The 15782-nt window shown below is 34.3% G+C and overlaps 1 protein-coding gene across 4 annotated transcripts in view; it reads left to right on the forward strand.

The window, feature by feature from the left end:
• The window catches only part of ADGB (androglobin), a 153765-nt gene that overhangs the window by 39952 nt on the left and 98031 nt on the right, over positions 1-15782 (forward strand). For all 4 annotated transcript variants that reach the window (XM_087865567.1, XM_087865568.1, XM_087865569.1 and 1 more), the window contains exons 6-8: positions 7370-7509; positions 10015-10101; positions 15500-15729. In XM_087865567.1, the coding sequence (XP_087721693.1) occupies positions 7370-7509; positions 10015-10101; positions 15500-15729 (457 nt within the window). The remainder of the gene's footprint in view (positions 1-7369; positions 7510-10014; positions 10102-15499; positions 15730-15782) is intronic.

Consider the following 15782-nt stretch of genomic DNA (forward strand, 5'->3'; position numbering starts at 1 on the left):
ATCTAGAAAAATCTTTCTACAGCTGATGTCAAAGAAATAACAGCCTATGTTTTCTTCTGGAAGTTTTATAAATTCAGGTCTCAGATTTAATCCATTTTGAGGTCTTTCATCCATTTAGAGTTTATTTTTGTGTATGGTGTAGGAAAATGTCATTCTTTTGCATGTAGCTGTCCAGTTTTCCCAGCACCAGTTTTGAAGACACTGTCCTTTATGCATTATGTATTTTTGCCTCCTCCTTTGTCTAGATTACCTGACTATATAAGCATGGGTTTATTTTTGGGCTCTCTATTCTGTTTCATTGATCTGTGTGTCTTTTTGGTGCCAGTACCATACTGTTTTGACTACTAAGGATTGTAGTATACCTGAAATCTGGGATTGTGCTGCGTCCAGCTTTGTTCTTCTTTCTCAACATTTCTTTGGCTATTTAGGGTCTTTTGTGGTTCCATACAAATTTTACGAGTATTTATTCTAGTTCTGTGAAAAGTGTTGTTGGTATTTTGATAGGGATTGCATTAAAGCTGTAGATTGCTTTGGGTAGCAAGGACATTTTAACAAAATTAATTCTTCTAATCCATGAGCATGGAATATCTTTCCATTTGTTTGTGTCATCTTCCATTTCTTTCATCAGTGTCTTATAGTTTTCAGAGTACAGGTCTTTCACCTCATTAAGTTTATTCCTAGGTATTTTATTCTTTTTCGTGTAGTTGTAAATGTAATTCTTGTCTTAATTTCTCTTTCTGCTACTTCATTATTAGTGTATAGAAACACACTGATTTTTATATATTAATTTTGTATCCTGCAAGTTTACTGAATTCATCTGTTACTCCTAATAGTTTTGTAGTAAAGTCTTTAGGATTTTCTATGTATAGTGTCATGTAATCTGCAAATACAACCTAAAGTTCTTTTTGTAAGGTAAATACACAAGTCAGATTACAATACTCTCCTGCTCCTCTATTTTGGTCTATTTTTTGAAATTGGAGTTGGACTCCTTGAAAGGATATAGAAAGTGATAACAGTGATAATAAATAGATAGATGCAATTTTTACAGGGCAGAAAACAAGGACTTTGCTGTCTTAGAGACTGCATTCATGTTATAGAGAGATGGTTTTCTGGCAGGTAGAAATTTGTTCTCTCTGGGCTAGGGGCAAAAATTTTTACCTGTTTCTACCTAATTCCCAGGTGGTAGGGCTAAGTCAACACCTGTGTGCATGATAGGTGTAGTAAAGAATTAGAGTAAATTCTTTCTGACAGGATAAACATTTTTTTCTTTTTTAAAATCCTTTTCTAGACATAAGCAATATATTTTTTGTTTTTTTTTTTAGTTCAGTATTTATATGTCTATCCTTTGCTTTTCACTTCAAATATTTAAGAAACATATTCATAACAATAAGTTCTGTTACCATCTACTGCTTGACACAGTGTAACGAGCTGGACACATCTCGGTTCTACATTATCTTCCTTGCCCTGTCACATCTCCTACGCTTTGAGTCCTCTTCCCCTTGCTGCTTGCTTATCTTTTTGTTACTGGACATCGATTTTCCTTCCCTGCTTTATTGCATATATATATTCTCCCCCTTTCCTGCTCTCCCTCCAACCATTTATCTTAATCATTCTTTGAAGCAAACCAACCTGTCAGAAATTCTCCGTGTGACATTTAAAGTGCAGATCTTTACACCAGCATATCATTTTTCCCATGAAAGTATTTCTATTATTTTCAGTTTGGATTCTAAGAACCTAGCATCAAGGTTCTTTGACATCAGTCAGACAAATATTTGTTGAGTAGCATTAAAAACTGTTATAGAACAGAGAAGTTCCTCTCTTCTTTCACCCAGAAGTGATATTACTGTTACTGGGGTCACCTGCAACCTTTCAGGTACTTTCCAATTCCAGCATTCCTTGCACTCCTTGATAGAAGCAATTAAGTGGGCGCTTTCCACTCAAAACATGTAAATTGCTCTTGGCAACCTTGCTGTGAGTGTCCCAGCGCTTTCATCTGTCTCTGAATAAATAGGGAAAACACACACATTGGGACCAATAATTTTCTCCAGTTGCCATCCGTCTACTGATATAAAAAATGTATTAACTTTTGTTTCTCCTAGACCCTTACATTTTTTTAAGCACAAAATTATTGTTGAATTTGGAGTTTCTTAGATAGGGAGGTGCAGAAAACCACCAGCACTACCTTTTGTGCTTCCCCAGCCACATCCCAGACCCCCTGAGACGAGTCTCTGGCCAAATCCTGCACTCCAGCATTTGAAACAAACTCTCTCCCACCCAGTGACATTTTTGTTCTTTAAACTTGAACAACAGTGTTTTCAAGACATACCATGACAAATTATTCTTCTATCGTTAAATTATTTTTTCCAAAATAGAAATGTTTTTGTTATTTCATTATTATTAACATTATAAATGCTTTTAGTAAAACAAGTTCAAACATTATTAAAATGTTCAAAGTAGAGAATGAAAATTCATTATGATTCTGCCTACATAATCACAAAAATGATTTCTGTGTATCTTCCTAAACTTTTTTCTTATTAATATACGTAAACCTACTATATATAATTTATAGCAACAATGGGATCGTATGGTACTTCTGGTTCTGTAATGTATTTTTTCCCTAACTATGAGCATTATTTATGCTAATATATATTGATCTACCTTGTACTCCTTTGTTTGAATGTAACAATAATTATACATGTTTTGTTAATTTCATCTTGACATTTAGATTATGACCAGTGTTTTACCAATACAATTCTGTAAAATGGCATCTTTGTGTATATATCTTTGCCCATTTATATGACTATTTTTTCTGGGATTTCTACATGTGGAATTATTCAATTATATACAAACTCTTAATTTTTATAAGTATATCCAAGTTACTCTTACATTTTAATTTGTGTGCAATTTACATTTGATATAAATGGGATTTAAGTCTGTCATTTATTATTTGTATACTCTGTTACTTCTGTTATTTACTTATTTTTTTGTATCTGTTTCCCTTTTCCTGTCTATCTCTTGAGCATTCTTTGGGATTCCATTTTGAGTTATCTCCAGTGTTTTTGAGTATATCTCTATGTATTACTTTTTTTTCTAGTGGTTGCTCTAGGGATTAAAATATACATGCTTAGTTTATCACAGTCCAGTAATAGCATCATTTGCCACTTAGATTGGAATATAGATACTTTACCATCATTTGGGCCCCCTTATCCCCCTCCCTTTATAGCATAGCTGTGAAGATATTTTCTTTATACATATTCAGAACCTACTCATAAATGTTGCTTTTAAATGTCAAATATAATTTTTAAAGCTCAAAAGATGAAGAATACTTTATTGTATTTATCCATACAGATGTTTATATTTTTCTCTGCTCTTTCTTCATTCCTTATGTCCTAAGATTTCTTCCATTTCCTTTCCTTTTCTTTTTTTAAAGAATTTCCTTTCACCATCCTTTTGGGGGCCAATCTTCTGGTAATAAACTATCTTAACATTTTTTGTCTGAAAAAAAATTTTTTTAAAGGTTTATTTATTTCAGTGAGAGAGAGTGCAGGGGGGAGGGGCAGAGGAAGAAGGAAAGAGAAGTTCGAGCAGATTCCACACTGAACACAGCACGACTTGGGGCTCCATCTCACAACCCTGAGATCAGACCTGAGCTGAAACCAAGAGTCAGACTCTTAACCGACTGGGCCACCCAGGTGCCTCTTGTCTGAAAATGTTTTATTTCAGCCTTATTCCTAACAGACACGTTCACCGATAGAGTGCTGTGGGGTGGTAGGCCTTTTTTCTCAGCATTGACAGCTAGTTGGACGTTTCCTTCTGGCTTCTGTGGTTTCTGAAGAGTAATCCAGAGTCCTTTTCTCACTAGCTGTTTTAAGGCTTATTTCTTTGTCTCAAATTTTCGGAAGTTTGAATTTGAGGTGTCTGGGTGTAGATTTCTTTAAGATTATCCTCTTTGGAATATTCTGAGCTTCTTGAAACTGTAGAGACATGTCTTATGACAAATTTGGAAAGTTCTCAGCCATTATTCATTTAAATATTTTTTCAGCCCCACATTCTTTTTTCCGCATTTTTGGGGACTCTGATGACATGCGTGTTATGTCTTCTTTCATTGTCTCACAGATCTTTGAGGTTCCTATCATTTAAAAAAAATTTACTTTTCCTTGTTCATAATTTCTATTGAACTAACTAATTTCTTTGCCATTTGCATCCTATTATCGATCTTTCCCTATGAAAGTTTTGTTTGCTTAAGTTCAAAATTTCTGGTTATTTCCTCTTATATACTTTTTGTTTCTTTGCTGAGATATTCTATTTTTTATTTGTTTCAAGAGTATTCATAATTGCTTCCTGGAGCATTTTTATGACATCAGCTTTAAATTTCTTAACTAAAAATTCCAAATTCCCTGTCCTTTTGGCACTGTGGTCTCTTGACTGTATTTTCTCATTGAAATTTAGATTTTCCTGGTTTTTGCATGATGAGTAATTTTGGACAGTTTCCTGGACGTTTTTAGTGTTCTATTTTATGACTGTTTTCTACTTAAATTTTTTATTTTAGCACGTAGTCAACCTGTTTAGATTCAGAGTACACATCCTGGCTCACTTCTGTGGGCTGTGTTTCAAATGTTAATTTAGTTTATAAAGCCTGTGCAGTGCTACTTCGCTCTGCCTCTCTTGTTTGTTATCCAGATGATAAGACTCCATCCCACATCCTGAGCACTACCAGAGGAGGGGGAAGTGTTCCCACCTCATTCCTGCCTGGGTAGAGTGTGGAAATAAGAGTTCCTCCAACTGGCTCTACTAATGCAGAAAGCACTTCCTCTTTACTGCAGGAGGAGGATGGAAGTCATAATTCTGCCCACTCATTCCACTGGGGAGAGAAACTGCCTTGTTTACTTCAGGACAGGCAAGGAAGTCAGAGTTCCACCTTCAGGCCCTGTGTGGGAGGGGCACGACTGTCACTGCGATGAAGGTGGGGGGGAGTGCGGTCGGGGGTTCTATCCTATCTATATAATTATGCTCATTCAGGTATTTGCTCAAATCTCTGTCCCTGATCTTTTGTAATTGTGACTGATGCGATTAATTAAAAAGCATTTTTTATTCTCCCTTTAGCGTAGTCATAGGAGGAAGAGGATATAAATTTATGTAGCTATTGAGTTATTTTGACCTAGAAATCAAGTGTGGGAGATATTAAAATTTGAACACGATTGCATTCTAAAGTAACTTGGTAACTTATATTAAAAAAGGAGACATCCTTCTTCATAAACATGCTAAGTAATTAAACATTTTGATAGTCATTTAAAATTATGTGGTGTTAACACAGTAAACTCAGTAAAAACTGCCCAATGTACATCATTTACATGCAGTTAAAAAAAGTTGTAAAAATGTTTCAGTATTCTATGATAAGGACTCAAATAAATTCAATATTCTATGATGACTTCACATATATATAATATTTATATTATATAATATTTATATATATATATATTTTAAAAGATTTTATTTATTTGAGAGAGAGAGAGTGAGCACGAGTGAGGCGGAGGGGCAGAGGGAGAGGGACAATCAGACTCCCCTCCGAGCAGAGAGCCCAACATGGGGCTCCATCCCAGGACCCTGAGATCATGACCTGAACTGAAGGCAGATCCTTGACTGACTGAACCACCCAGCTGCCCCTATGTATATATAATATTTAATTTCTTCATAAACTTTAAGAAGCAGCCCAACCAATGTATTAATATCAAAGAATTAAAAAAATTCCGAAGAAAATTCTTATTTCTAATTAAATTAAGTTTTAGATATGTAACACTGAACACTTATCCCGGTATATTTTTCGTAATAGCTTTTTTGAGATGCAATCACATATCATGCAGTTCATCTATTTATACTGTACAGTTCAATAGTATTTAGCAATCAAAGCATTCTCAACTGAAATATGTTATTGATCAGCTGGAAGCAGATGATATTCATTGAGCTGGTTTAACTTAAGTTCCTATGTTGACTTAAAACTTTTCCTTCATAGGGATCCAGTTGGTTCCTTCAAAATTTTTGTTGAAAATCAAAGTGTAGAAAGGGAACTGCTATTATTAGTTTATTTTGCTAACATATATATAATGTAATATTTAACATTTGACCGTTATAAATGTACAATTCAGAGGCATTACATAGTTTTACAAGGTTGTACAACCATCAAGACTGTATCTCCTTCTACAACTTTTTCATCATCCCAAACAGAAACTCTGTACCTATTAAACAGTAATTTTTCATCCCCCTCTTCTCGCCGTCCCTGGTAACCTCTATCATGCCTTTTGTCTCTGCAAATTTGTTTTTTACCAGATTATCATGTAAGTAGAAGTATACAATATTTGCCCTTTTGTGTCTGACTTATTTCACTGGGTATTCTCTTGGGTCTTATCATCTGAAATTAGAAGAGAGAGTGGCTAAACACCTGTGCTTTAACCCTGTCTTGCCCTACATCATCTCTTAGGGAAGAAAGAAAGACACACGACCACTAAAGAGGGCAATATGAGCTCACAGTTACACATGCCATGCAAAGAAACCATGTTTCACCCCATTACTCCTATCTACTTGGGAAAACTAGACTGTTCTTTGAATCGTTAGTTCAGAGGTTACCTTCTTGTGAAGATTTCCACAAGCAATATTTGTCACACCTTCTTTTCTGGCCCTAGAACACTTTGAACATGTTATGTCTGATATTGTTGGCATATACGTCTTCCCTCACTAGACTGTAAGTGATGCAATGGTTTAGGGGATGTGTTTTGCAGATCTTTAGGTTCACAACGTTTGCATCACTGCTGAAAACATTTCTTGGGCAAAAGAATAAATCCATGGTAAGATTTCACATGTAAAACCAAAATTTAAAAAATATATAGTTTTTTGACTTCATAATCATTAATGTTATCATTTGTCTTAAACTTTTAGTTGTGAAGTAATATGTATACAGGAAAATATATCATGGTTTTATTAAATGAAGTATTAAATAACTTCATGTTAAGAATTAGATCTTTAATTAGGAGTAGAAGTAATCTGGTAATTGGAAGTTTAATTTCACTAGCAGGATAAACAATAATTACTTATATTTGGAGAATTGGTGTTACGACTATATTGAGTTATTTAATTATGGCCAAAGTTATCTATGGCTGTATAATGTTTGGGTTCTGCTATTTGCAACACTTTAATTTACTGCATTATGTAGGGTAAGGCACCCAAGAATGTGTTTACAAGACCTCAGAAATAGTGACACTGTCGGTATGTATAGATAGGGATGTGCTGATATTAAATAAAATACTCAGTGGTGGACCATAATGGATGAGAGAAAATAATGTAAGTCACTGACGTGTTCCTTTCTTCTCCTGTTTAGGGTTGCTGGAGAAAGATAACTATTGATGACTTTCTGCCTTTTGATGAATACAACAATCTATTGCTTCCAGCCACGACCTATGAATTTGAGCTCTGGCCAATGCTTCTGTGTAAAGCTATCATTAAGCTGGCAAATGTTGAGTATGTAGAAGGAAGAATGATCGATCGCTCACTTATATAAAAACAAAAAGACAGACAACAAACAGCTATACATCTATAACACATAGCTTTATTATTTTTAAATCAATTTAAATGAGTTTTCTTTCCAAATAATGTAAATATTGTAATATAAAAATGAACATGCCAAAACCACTAATTTGAAATATTGAGTTAGCCAGCAATAAGACAACATTCTCCCAAGAGAAAATACTCAAAAATTATTTTATATCCAAAGTTTTCTTACCATGAATGGCAAGTAATCATGAAAAATAATGTTTCAGGTTAGCGTGAGAAAGAAGTTGTTTTGTAGGGGGAAATATTAGTTCATCTAAATACCAAATAATATACCTTGGAATCCAGTTCAAGTTTTAGGTTCTGTAAGTGCAGCAATAATTTACTAATCTTGAAAACCTGAACTCTTCTGAAGGATGTCAGTATGTTCCTCATGTTTTTGGTAACAATGATCCCTTAATACATTCGTGGTGAAAACTACTCACATTTGCTTCAATACCCTTGTGCAATCTGCTTGCGTCTTCTATTCCTGCATGTCTTGTGCATCAGTGTAAGTGAGACATGTCTGTCATGTTCATTCTCTTGGCTTCCACCTAGGTCAATCCATCCCCACCCCAGCCATGCAAAAATAGCTTAGATGCTTGAATTGCAAAGGCCTGGCAACTTCGTATCATTTCTCAGGGGGAGAATTCTCACATACACTTCACCAGCTTGAATTTGATACCTTTCACCCTCCTGCAGGGTGTGACAGCGTCTCCTTCCCAACGGAACACCCACACGCTCTAACAGAGACCACATCAGCCCTTTGCTCAAAGCTCAGCCTCCTCCCCTTTGGGAAGCAGAGGCTTGTCCTTCAGAAGCCCACCCTGCTTTTTGTGGATTTTCCTTTGGCTTCACTTCCTTTTTCTTTCCCAAGGCTACACAACAAAACCAGCCACTCCTATGGCCATCCTTGTCGTCTCTCTTTTCTCTCAACAACCCTCGATTTTCTGTTTGGAATTTGTTGCACCCAGCTCACAACTTTTAATTTCAATGATTTTTTGAAGAACTCAGCTCAGATCTTTTTAGGTAGCTGAATAGTACTAAGTATTCACTCTGGTGACAGCTATGTTTGTTTGTTTTGAAAGAAAATAGTGTTCCTCATGTTCTTAATTCTCAGACCTAATGAAGTTCTGAGAATTGGAGCTGAATTAACATCAGTGAAGCGTTAAACTTGTGACCTGGAAATTGGAGTGGCATTTTGCCTTTCTTAAAGCTACAGTTCCATGGAATTTTATAGCAACCTAAGAAATAGGATTATTGTTATTTTAAAAAATAAATAAATCCGCAAGGAAATAAAGGACCAGACATTTCTGAAGCTTTCTAGTGGATACCTGTACTGTGTGGTACAATTTACATTTGTTTATACACTTTCCTCAGATTTATAGTATACAGCAATTATTTTCATATGAGTTTTAGCTTTCCACATTAAAAATTAACATGTAATAATTATGTCAACATCATTGTGAGCTATGCAAAGGACAGAACATTATCTTTATGAGGTTTACACAGTTGTTTCCTAAATTTGATTATCCACAGAGGAGCTTAGACTAAACTGTGAACTACCCCAAGAGATTTTTGTTATCTGTGACATATGTAGACACATCAAAATTCATAGTCTATAAACAACAAACCAGTGCAAGTTTATAAATGATAGAACATGTGACTAAGATAGTAAGATTTCTTTCTGAAAAAGGACACGTACGGTCAATCCCATCAATCTCCCCTGTTGGTACCTGGTGGACTGAAGATGTGACCCCTGGCCACAATGGGGGTACAGCATTTATGTGTGTTAATGTAAATAGACTAATCACTTCAGAAAACAGAAGGACTAAAATGGGAAGAATGATATTTGGTCATTCATAATCTCATTCGACTTTATGCTATGGTGGCAGATCTACTCTTTTATATGACAGAAGATGTTTCTAGTCTCTCTGAAATTATCTAAGGATTTAATTAGGGATATCTGATGTCCATCTTGACCTGCCATGTATGAGACTGATTTAATACACAGCCTCATAGGTGTCTTAGGATAATAACTGAAATAAGAAAGATAAAAGATACTGTTCTATTTTTTAAAGAACATGTTAGTATTTTGAATATATAAAATATATATCATCTAAATTTACATATTTTATAATATATATGTGAATATGTTTTGTCTATATGACATGAATATTAATTTATATCTTTTAAAAATAAGGCTTTAGCATGTTTTTAAATAAACATGAAATTTTATCTTCGGATCTCTTTAAACGCTTTAACAAAACAAATCATCTGGCAGTTGGAATAGTATTTTCTTGTATTCTAATATGTAACCACTATGACCCCTACATTTTTATTGCTATACCACTGTTTACTGAAGATTCCTAGTCCTTATATACCTCTCTGTTTTCAAACGTGGCTAACTATACTATTGTGCATTTTCCTTCTCAGCATCCATATAGCAGAGAGGAGAGAACTAGGAGAGTTCACTGTCATCCATGCACTTACAGGATGGTTACCAGAAGTGATCTCTCTCCAGTAGGTTTTAACATTAAGTTCTTCATATATTTTTTTTCTTTCTCCCCTGGGAATGTTTCTTGAACTAAAACATTCTTAATCTTTAAGAAAATTTCAAGAAATGACACATTTTACAAAATATTTGTGAAAATAGTATTTTATAGTATCCTATAAAATTCCTTTAGAATTTCAGGATACATTCTGTTTCCTTAAGAAGACTGTGAATTTAATCTTTAAATATCTGAATTACAAATATGAAAACAATGTTAATTCTTTATTATGGTAAAATATTTACATGCGTCCCTTTACACCTATTCAGCTACTATGCTTATTCAATACGGAAATATAAAGGCAACTTTTAATTAACTGAACATATTAGGAAATAACTAATAATAGTGAAACACCTATTAGGCATTACGCACATTAATATATTATTTCTAATTAAAAACCACAGTCCTGAAGATATTTTTTAGTCATTCATATGACCTCATCAGCTCGGTATGTGTCCTTACAAATGAGGAAACTGAAGCCCAGAGTGGTTTGGTTTTTATAGAAAGATCAAATCCATAACACAGTTATCAATTTGGATCATCTCTGATCTTTGATTCGTATTAGAAAGCTACCATTCTCAAAAGGTCCACGTTAGAGGAGATTAAATTCAGTCCCCAGTAACTTGGATTCTACCATCTGAAACATCATTTCAGCAGGATAAACTAGCTGTTTTTTGGTTGAAATAAACATATATACAGGGGGAAAAAAATGGAAGAGTAGACCCCTTCCTCAAGGGACAGCTTTCCTGTAGGGAGAGGTGATCCTATGTTTTTATTTTAGGCAAAGGTCTAGATAGGTCTTCTCATGGAAAATCCTTTTCTGATATCTAAGAGAAGAGAATATTTCTTGAAACACTATGGGCAATGTTAGTGGAGGGAAGTAGAGACAGAATGAAATTTAAAACTATGCACTTTTCTAAATTTTTATCTTTAGTGTTGAAGGAATGCTTATAATTTTGTCTTAATTTTTCCTGTGTGATAGTGAGTAGAGATAGCGGAGACAGGAAATCCTCAGAAGTCCATTGAAAGGTGGTGAAGAAATAGGAAGTCAAAATAAATAAGACTAGAAAATTAGTCAATTAGAAATTGTGAATTGTCTCTTACCAGAATCATACTCTGATCATACATGAAAATTGAAAAGTGTTCATAGACTACCTTAAAATTAATAATAAAAATTTTGAGCAGTTTTAGATGTTCAATTTGCATGAATTTATGGTTGCTTATGAAGTTTCTATGAAAATGATGTAAGGGGGGAAACCTTGAGCTTTGGCTAGATTTGTGTTCTGACACTTCAGTTTCAAGCTGTGCGAATTTTGTAACGTAACTTCTCTGGGCTCCAATTTCTTCATATGAAAAATGGGGATAAAATGACCTATTCTATATGGTGGTTGTTGTTGTTGTTATTGTTGTTGTTGTTCCAAAGTAAGTGAGTAAGTGATAGAAAAAGTAGCTACTGTACTGTAGAGTCATAATTACTATAAGTTTCTTTCCCTCTCTAGTGAATGTCACTAGATTATTTAATATTATCTAGACGTATGTATGATAATTAGTAATCAGCCTTTGAAAATGGGGAAAATTCTAAAGAAGAATAAGAGACTGAGCCGAACATTCAAATTTATCAATTTTCTCCTAAATACAACTAAAGAGTAAAAAATACATGCTTTGATCTATGTATGTCATGATTTGTAGAGTTTTTTTCCTAGGAATATTCTGCCACATTATTCATATAATTTTAAATTACAATTATACTGTAAAATTACAAAATTAATTTATGCATGCCTATGTAATATTAAATGAAAAGGATGTCATGAAATAGTATATAGATGATTGTCAAGAAACGTTCAAGTTGAAGTATGTAATCAATCGCCGTCTAGCCAAGGCTGCAGGGGGTCAAGAGGGCTTCACGGAGGGTGTTCTGACTTGGTCTGAACCTTTACTATTGACTGGGTTTGTTTGAAGGAAAGGAAGGAGAGGGCCAGTGAAGCAGGAAAACAATATTCTCAGAGCCACAAGTATGTTCAGGAGTGGGACGTTTCTGTTGCCAGGAAGGTTTAGAATGTGAAGAGAAAGCCTCTGAGGGACCTACAGTAGTGTTCATGGTTTACAGGATCAAGGAGAACTAGAGTGCTGAAGTTCCAAACTCATGTTGACGATTAGAACGTTTTTTCCATGTGAAAATCAGTTAGGACAAAAGTGTTCTGTGGCATCGCCAACAGACACCTTCCCTTCCATGCTCCTGTGGGAGTACCAAAGGGAAGCACTGGTCTATGTGCAATTATTGACCTCGCCTCTCAGGTTTTCCTTCAATTAATGCAGTTTTTCCATTTAAAAGGGAAAAAAAGGGCTTTGACTCTCCATATAATAGAAACACAATCAATGATATATCTGTGTGATACAAGAAGTCAATTTCAAACGAAATAATTCGTTTCTAGGCACAGTTCTCTAATGTTGGAGTAGTTCATCTGGAATAGAGCACTTGGTCACTTCGCTTTTTAAAACTGAAATATAATTGATGTACGATATCCTATTAGTTTCAGGCATACATCATGGTGATTCAACATTTGTATATGTTACTGAAGGATCCCATGATGTCTAGTTACCATCTGTTACAATATGGTGATGACAATATTATTGACTATATTCTCTATGCTGTATGTTGCATCACCGTGAGTTATTTATTTTATAACTGGGAAATTTGTACCTCTAATCCCTTCCCCTATTTCACTCCACCCCTAATGCCTCCCCCTGTAATCGCCAACTGTTTATTTCCTGTACCTATATGTCTGTTTCTGTTTTCTTTTGTTTCTTTTGTCTTTTACATTCTACATATAATGAAATCATGTGGCATTTGGCTTTCTCTGTCTGACTTTTTAGTCTAGCATTATACCCTCTAGATCCATCCATGTTGTCACAAATGGAAAGATTTCTATCTTTTTCTATGGCTGAGTAATTTTCATATATTCATACTCATTCATACTCAATATACATATATATGTATAATATGCCACACCTTCCTTATCCATATCTTGGCTCTTGTAAATAATGTTGCAGTAAACACAGGTGGGCACATATCTCTTCATATTGGCATTTTCCTTTTACTCAGATAACCCAGAATTGGAATTGCTGGATCATATGGAAGTTCTTTTTCAATTTTTTTGAAGAACCTCCATACTGTTTTCCATAGTGACTGCACCAATTTGTAATTCCACCAACAGTGCATAAAGGTTTCTTTTTCCACTTCTTTGCCATACTTGTTATTTCTTGTTTTGTGTTTTTTTTCTTTTGATAACAGCCATGAGGTGAAATCTCATTGTGGTTTTGATTTGTATTTCCCTGATGATTAGTGATGTTGAATATCTCTTCATGTACCTTTGCTTATCTGTAGGGTTTTTTTTTTTTTTTTTTTTTGAAAATTGTCTATTCAGATCCTTTACCCATTTATTAGTTGGAGAGTTTGGGTTTTTTTGTTTTGTTTTGTTTGCTATTGAGTTGTATGAGTACTTCATGTATTTTTTAATTCCCTATCAGATATATGATTTGCTAATATTTTCTTTCATTCAGTAGGTTGCCTTTTCATTTTGTTGATGTTTTCTTTTGCGATGCAGAAGCTTTTTAGCGTGATATAGCCCTACTTTTTATTCCTGCATTTGTTGCCCTTGCCTTTGAAGTCAAATCCAAAACAAACAAACAAACAAACAAAAAACAGTATCGAGACCAACGTCAAGAAGCCTATGTTTTCTGTAGGAGTTTTATGGTAGAACCACATAATACCATGCATTCAACTCTTTAATCCATTATGAGCTTATTTTTGTGGATAGTGTAAGATAACGGTCTGGTTTCATTCTTTTGCATGTGGCTGTCCAGTTCTTCCACCACCATTTCTTGAGGAGACTAGCTTTTCCACATTGTGTATCCTTGATTCCATTGTCAAAGTTAGTTGACTATATATGGGTGGGTTTATTTCTTAGCTCTCTATTGTGTTCCATTGATCTAAGTGTCTCTATGTCAATAGCATATTGTTTGATTATAGATTTGTGACATAGTTTGAAATCAAGAAGTGTGATGCCTCCAGGTTTGTTCTTTCTCACAATAACTTAAGCTATTAAGAGGTTTTCGTGTTTCAATACAAATTTTATGATTGTTTTTCCGATTTCTGTGAAAAATGTCATTAGAATTTTGATAAGGATTGCATTGAATCTATGGATGACTTTGGGTAGTATGGACATTTTTACAATATTAGTTCTTCCAGTCAATGAGCACAGAATGTCTTTCCATTTATTTGTGTCATCTTCAATTTCTTTTATTAATGTCCTATAGCTTTCAGTGTACAAGTTTTTCACCTCCTTGGTTAAATTTATTCCTAGGTATTTTATTTCTTTTAATGCAATTGTAAATGGGATTGTTTTCTTCATTTGTGTTTCTGATGATTCGTTTAGTGTATAGAATGCAAAAGATTTTTGTATATTGATTTTGTATCCTGCAACCTGACTGAAGTATTTATTGGCTTAATAGTTTCAGGTGGCATTTTATGAGTTTTCTATGTATATTATGTCATCTGCAAATAGTGACAAAATTACTTCTTCCTATCTAATTTAGATGCCTTTTATTTCTCTTTCTTGCCTACTTGCTTTGGTTAAGATCTGCAATACTAGTGAATGAATATGGTGAGAGTTGGCATCCTTGTCTTGTTCCTGATCTTGAGGGAAAGATTTTAGATTTTCACCGTTGATTGAGTATGATGTTAGCTGTGGGCTTGTCATATATGGCCATTATTATGTTGAGGTATGTTCTCTCTATACCCATTTTGTTGAGAGTTTCTATCATAAATGGATGTTGAATTTTGTCAAATGTTCTTTCTCCATCTATTGAGATGACCTTATGATTTTTATTATTCATTTTGTTAATGTGGTGTATCACCAAGATTTGCAAATGTTGAATCATACTTACTTACATCCTTGCAATTAATCCCACTTGTTCATGGTATGTTATCCTTTTAATGTATTGTTGAATTCTATTTGCTAATATTTTGTTGAGGACTTCTGCATCTATGTTCATCAGAGATTTTGGTCAGTAATTTCCTTTACTTGTGGTGTCCTTGTCTGGTTTTGGTATTTAAGTTATGATGGCTTTATAAAATGGGTTAGAATGTGTTCCTTCTATCTTTTCCCAAAGAGTTTGAGAAGGATTGGTATTAATTATTCTTTAAATGTTTGGTAGAATTCACCAGTAGAATTCATCCATCTCATCCTGGAGTTTTGTTTGTTGGGATTGTTTTGATTGCCGATTCAATATATTTGTTAGTAATTGGTCTGTTAAGATTTTCTATTTCTTTATGATTTGGAAATTAATGCTGTTGTGTTTTATCCAAGCCCAGGATATATGGACAAAGTATGGGAGCTCTTGAAAGAAACATTGCCCGAATTTAAGCTGTCAGTTGAGTCCAGTTCTGAAAGCAAAATAGCCATGTTAGATGCCAAATTAAAAGAACCAGGGAAAGAAGTGAAGAATGGCAAAGAAGTGAAGGATGGCAAAGAATTCAAACCTGAAGGTTCAGTAACAGCACTAAAGGTACTTGAGAAAAGTGACAAAACTCCGAAGGGTAAGACATTTTATACCACGATGTCATTCATTACGTTCAATATGGATACGGTA

The sequence above is a fragment of the Ursus americanus genome, chromosome 11, assembly GCF_024610735.1.
Source record: "Ursus americanus isolate L20-20 chromosome 11, mUrsAme1.1.p, whole genome shotgun sequence".
Taxonomy (NCBI): Eukaryota; Metazoa; Chordata; class Mammalia; order Carnivora; family Ursidae; genus Ursus; species Ursus americanus.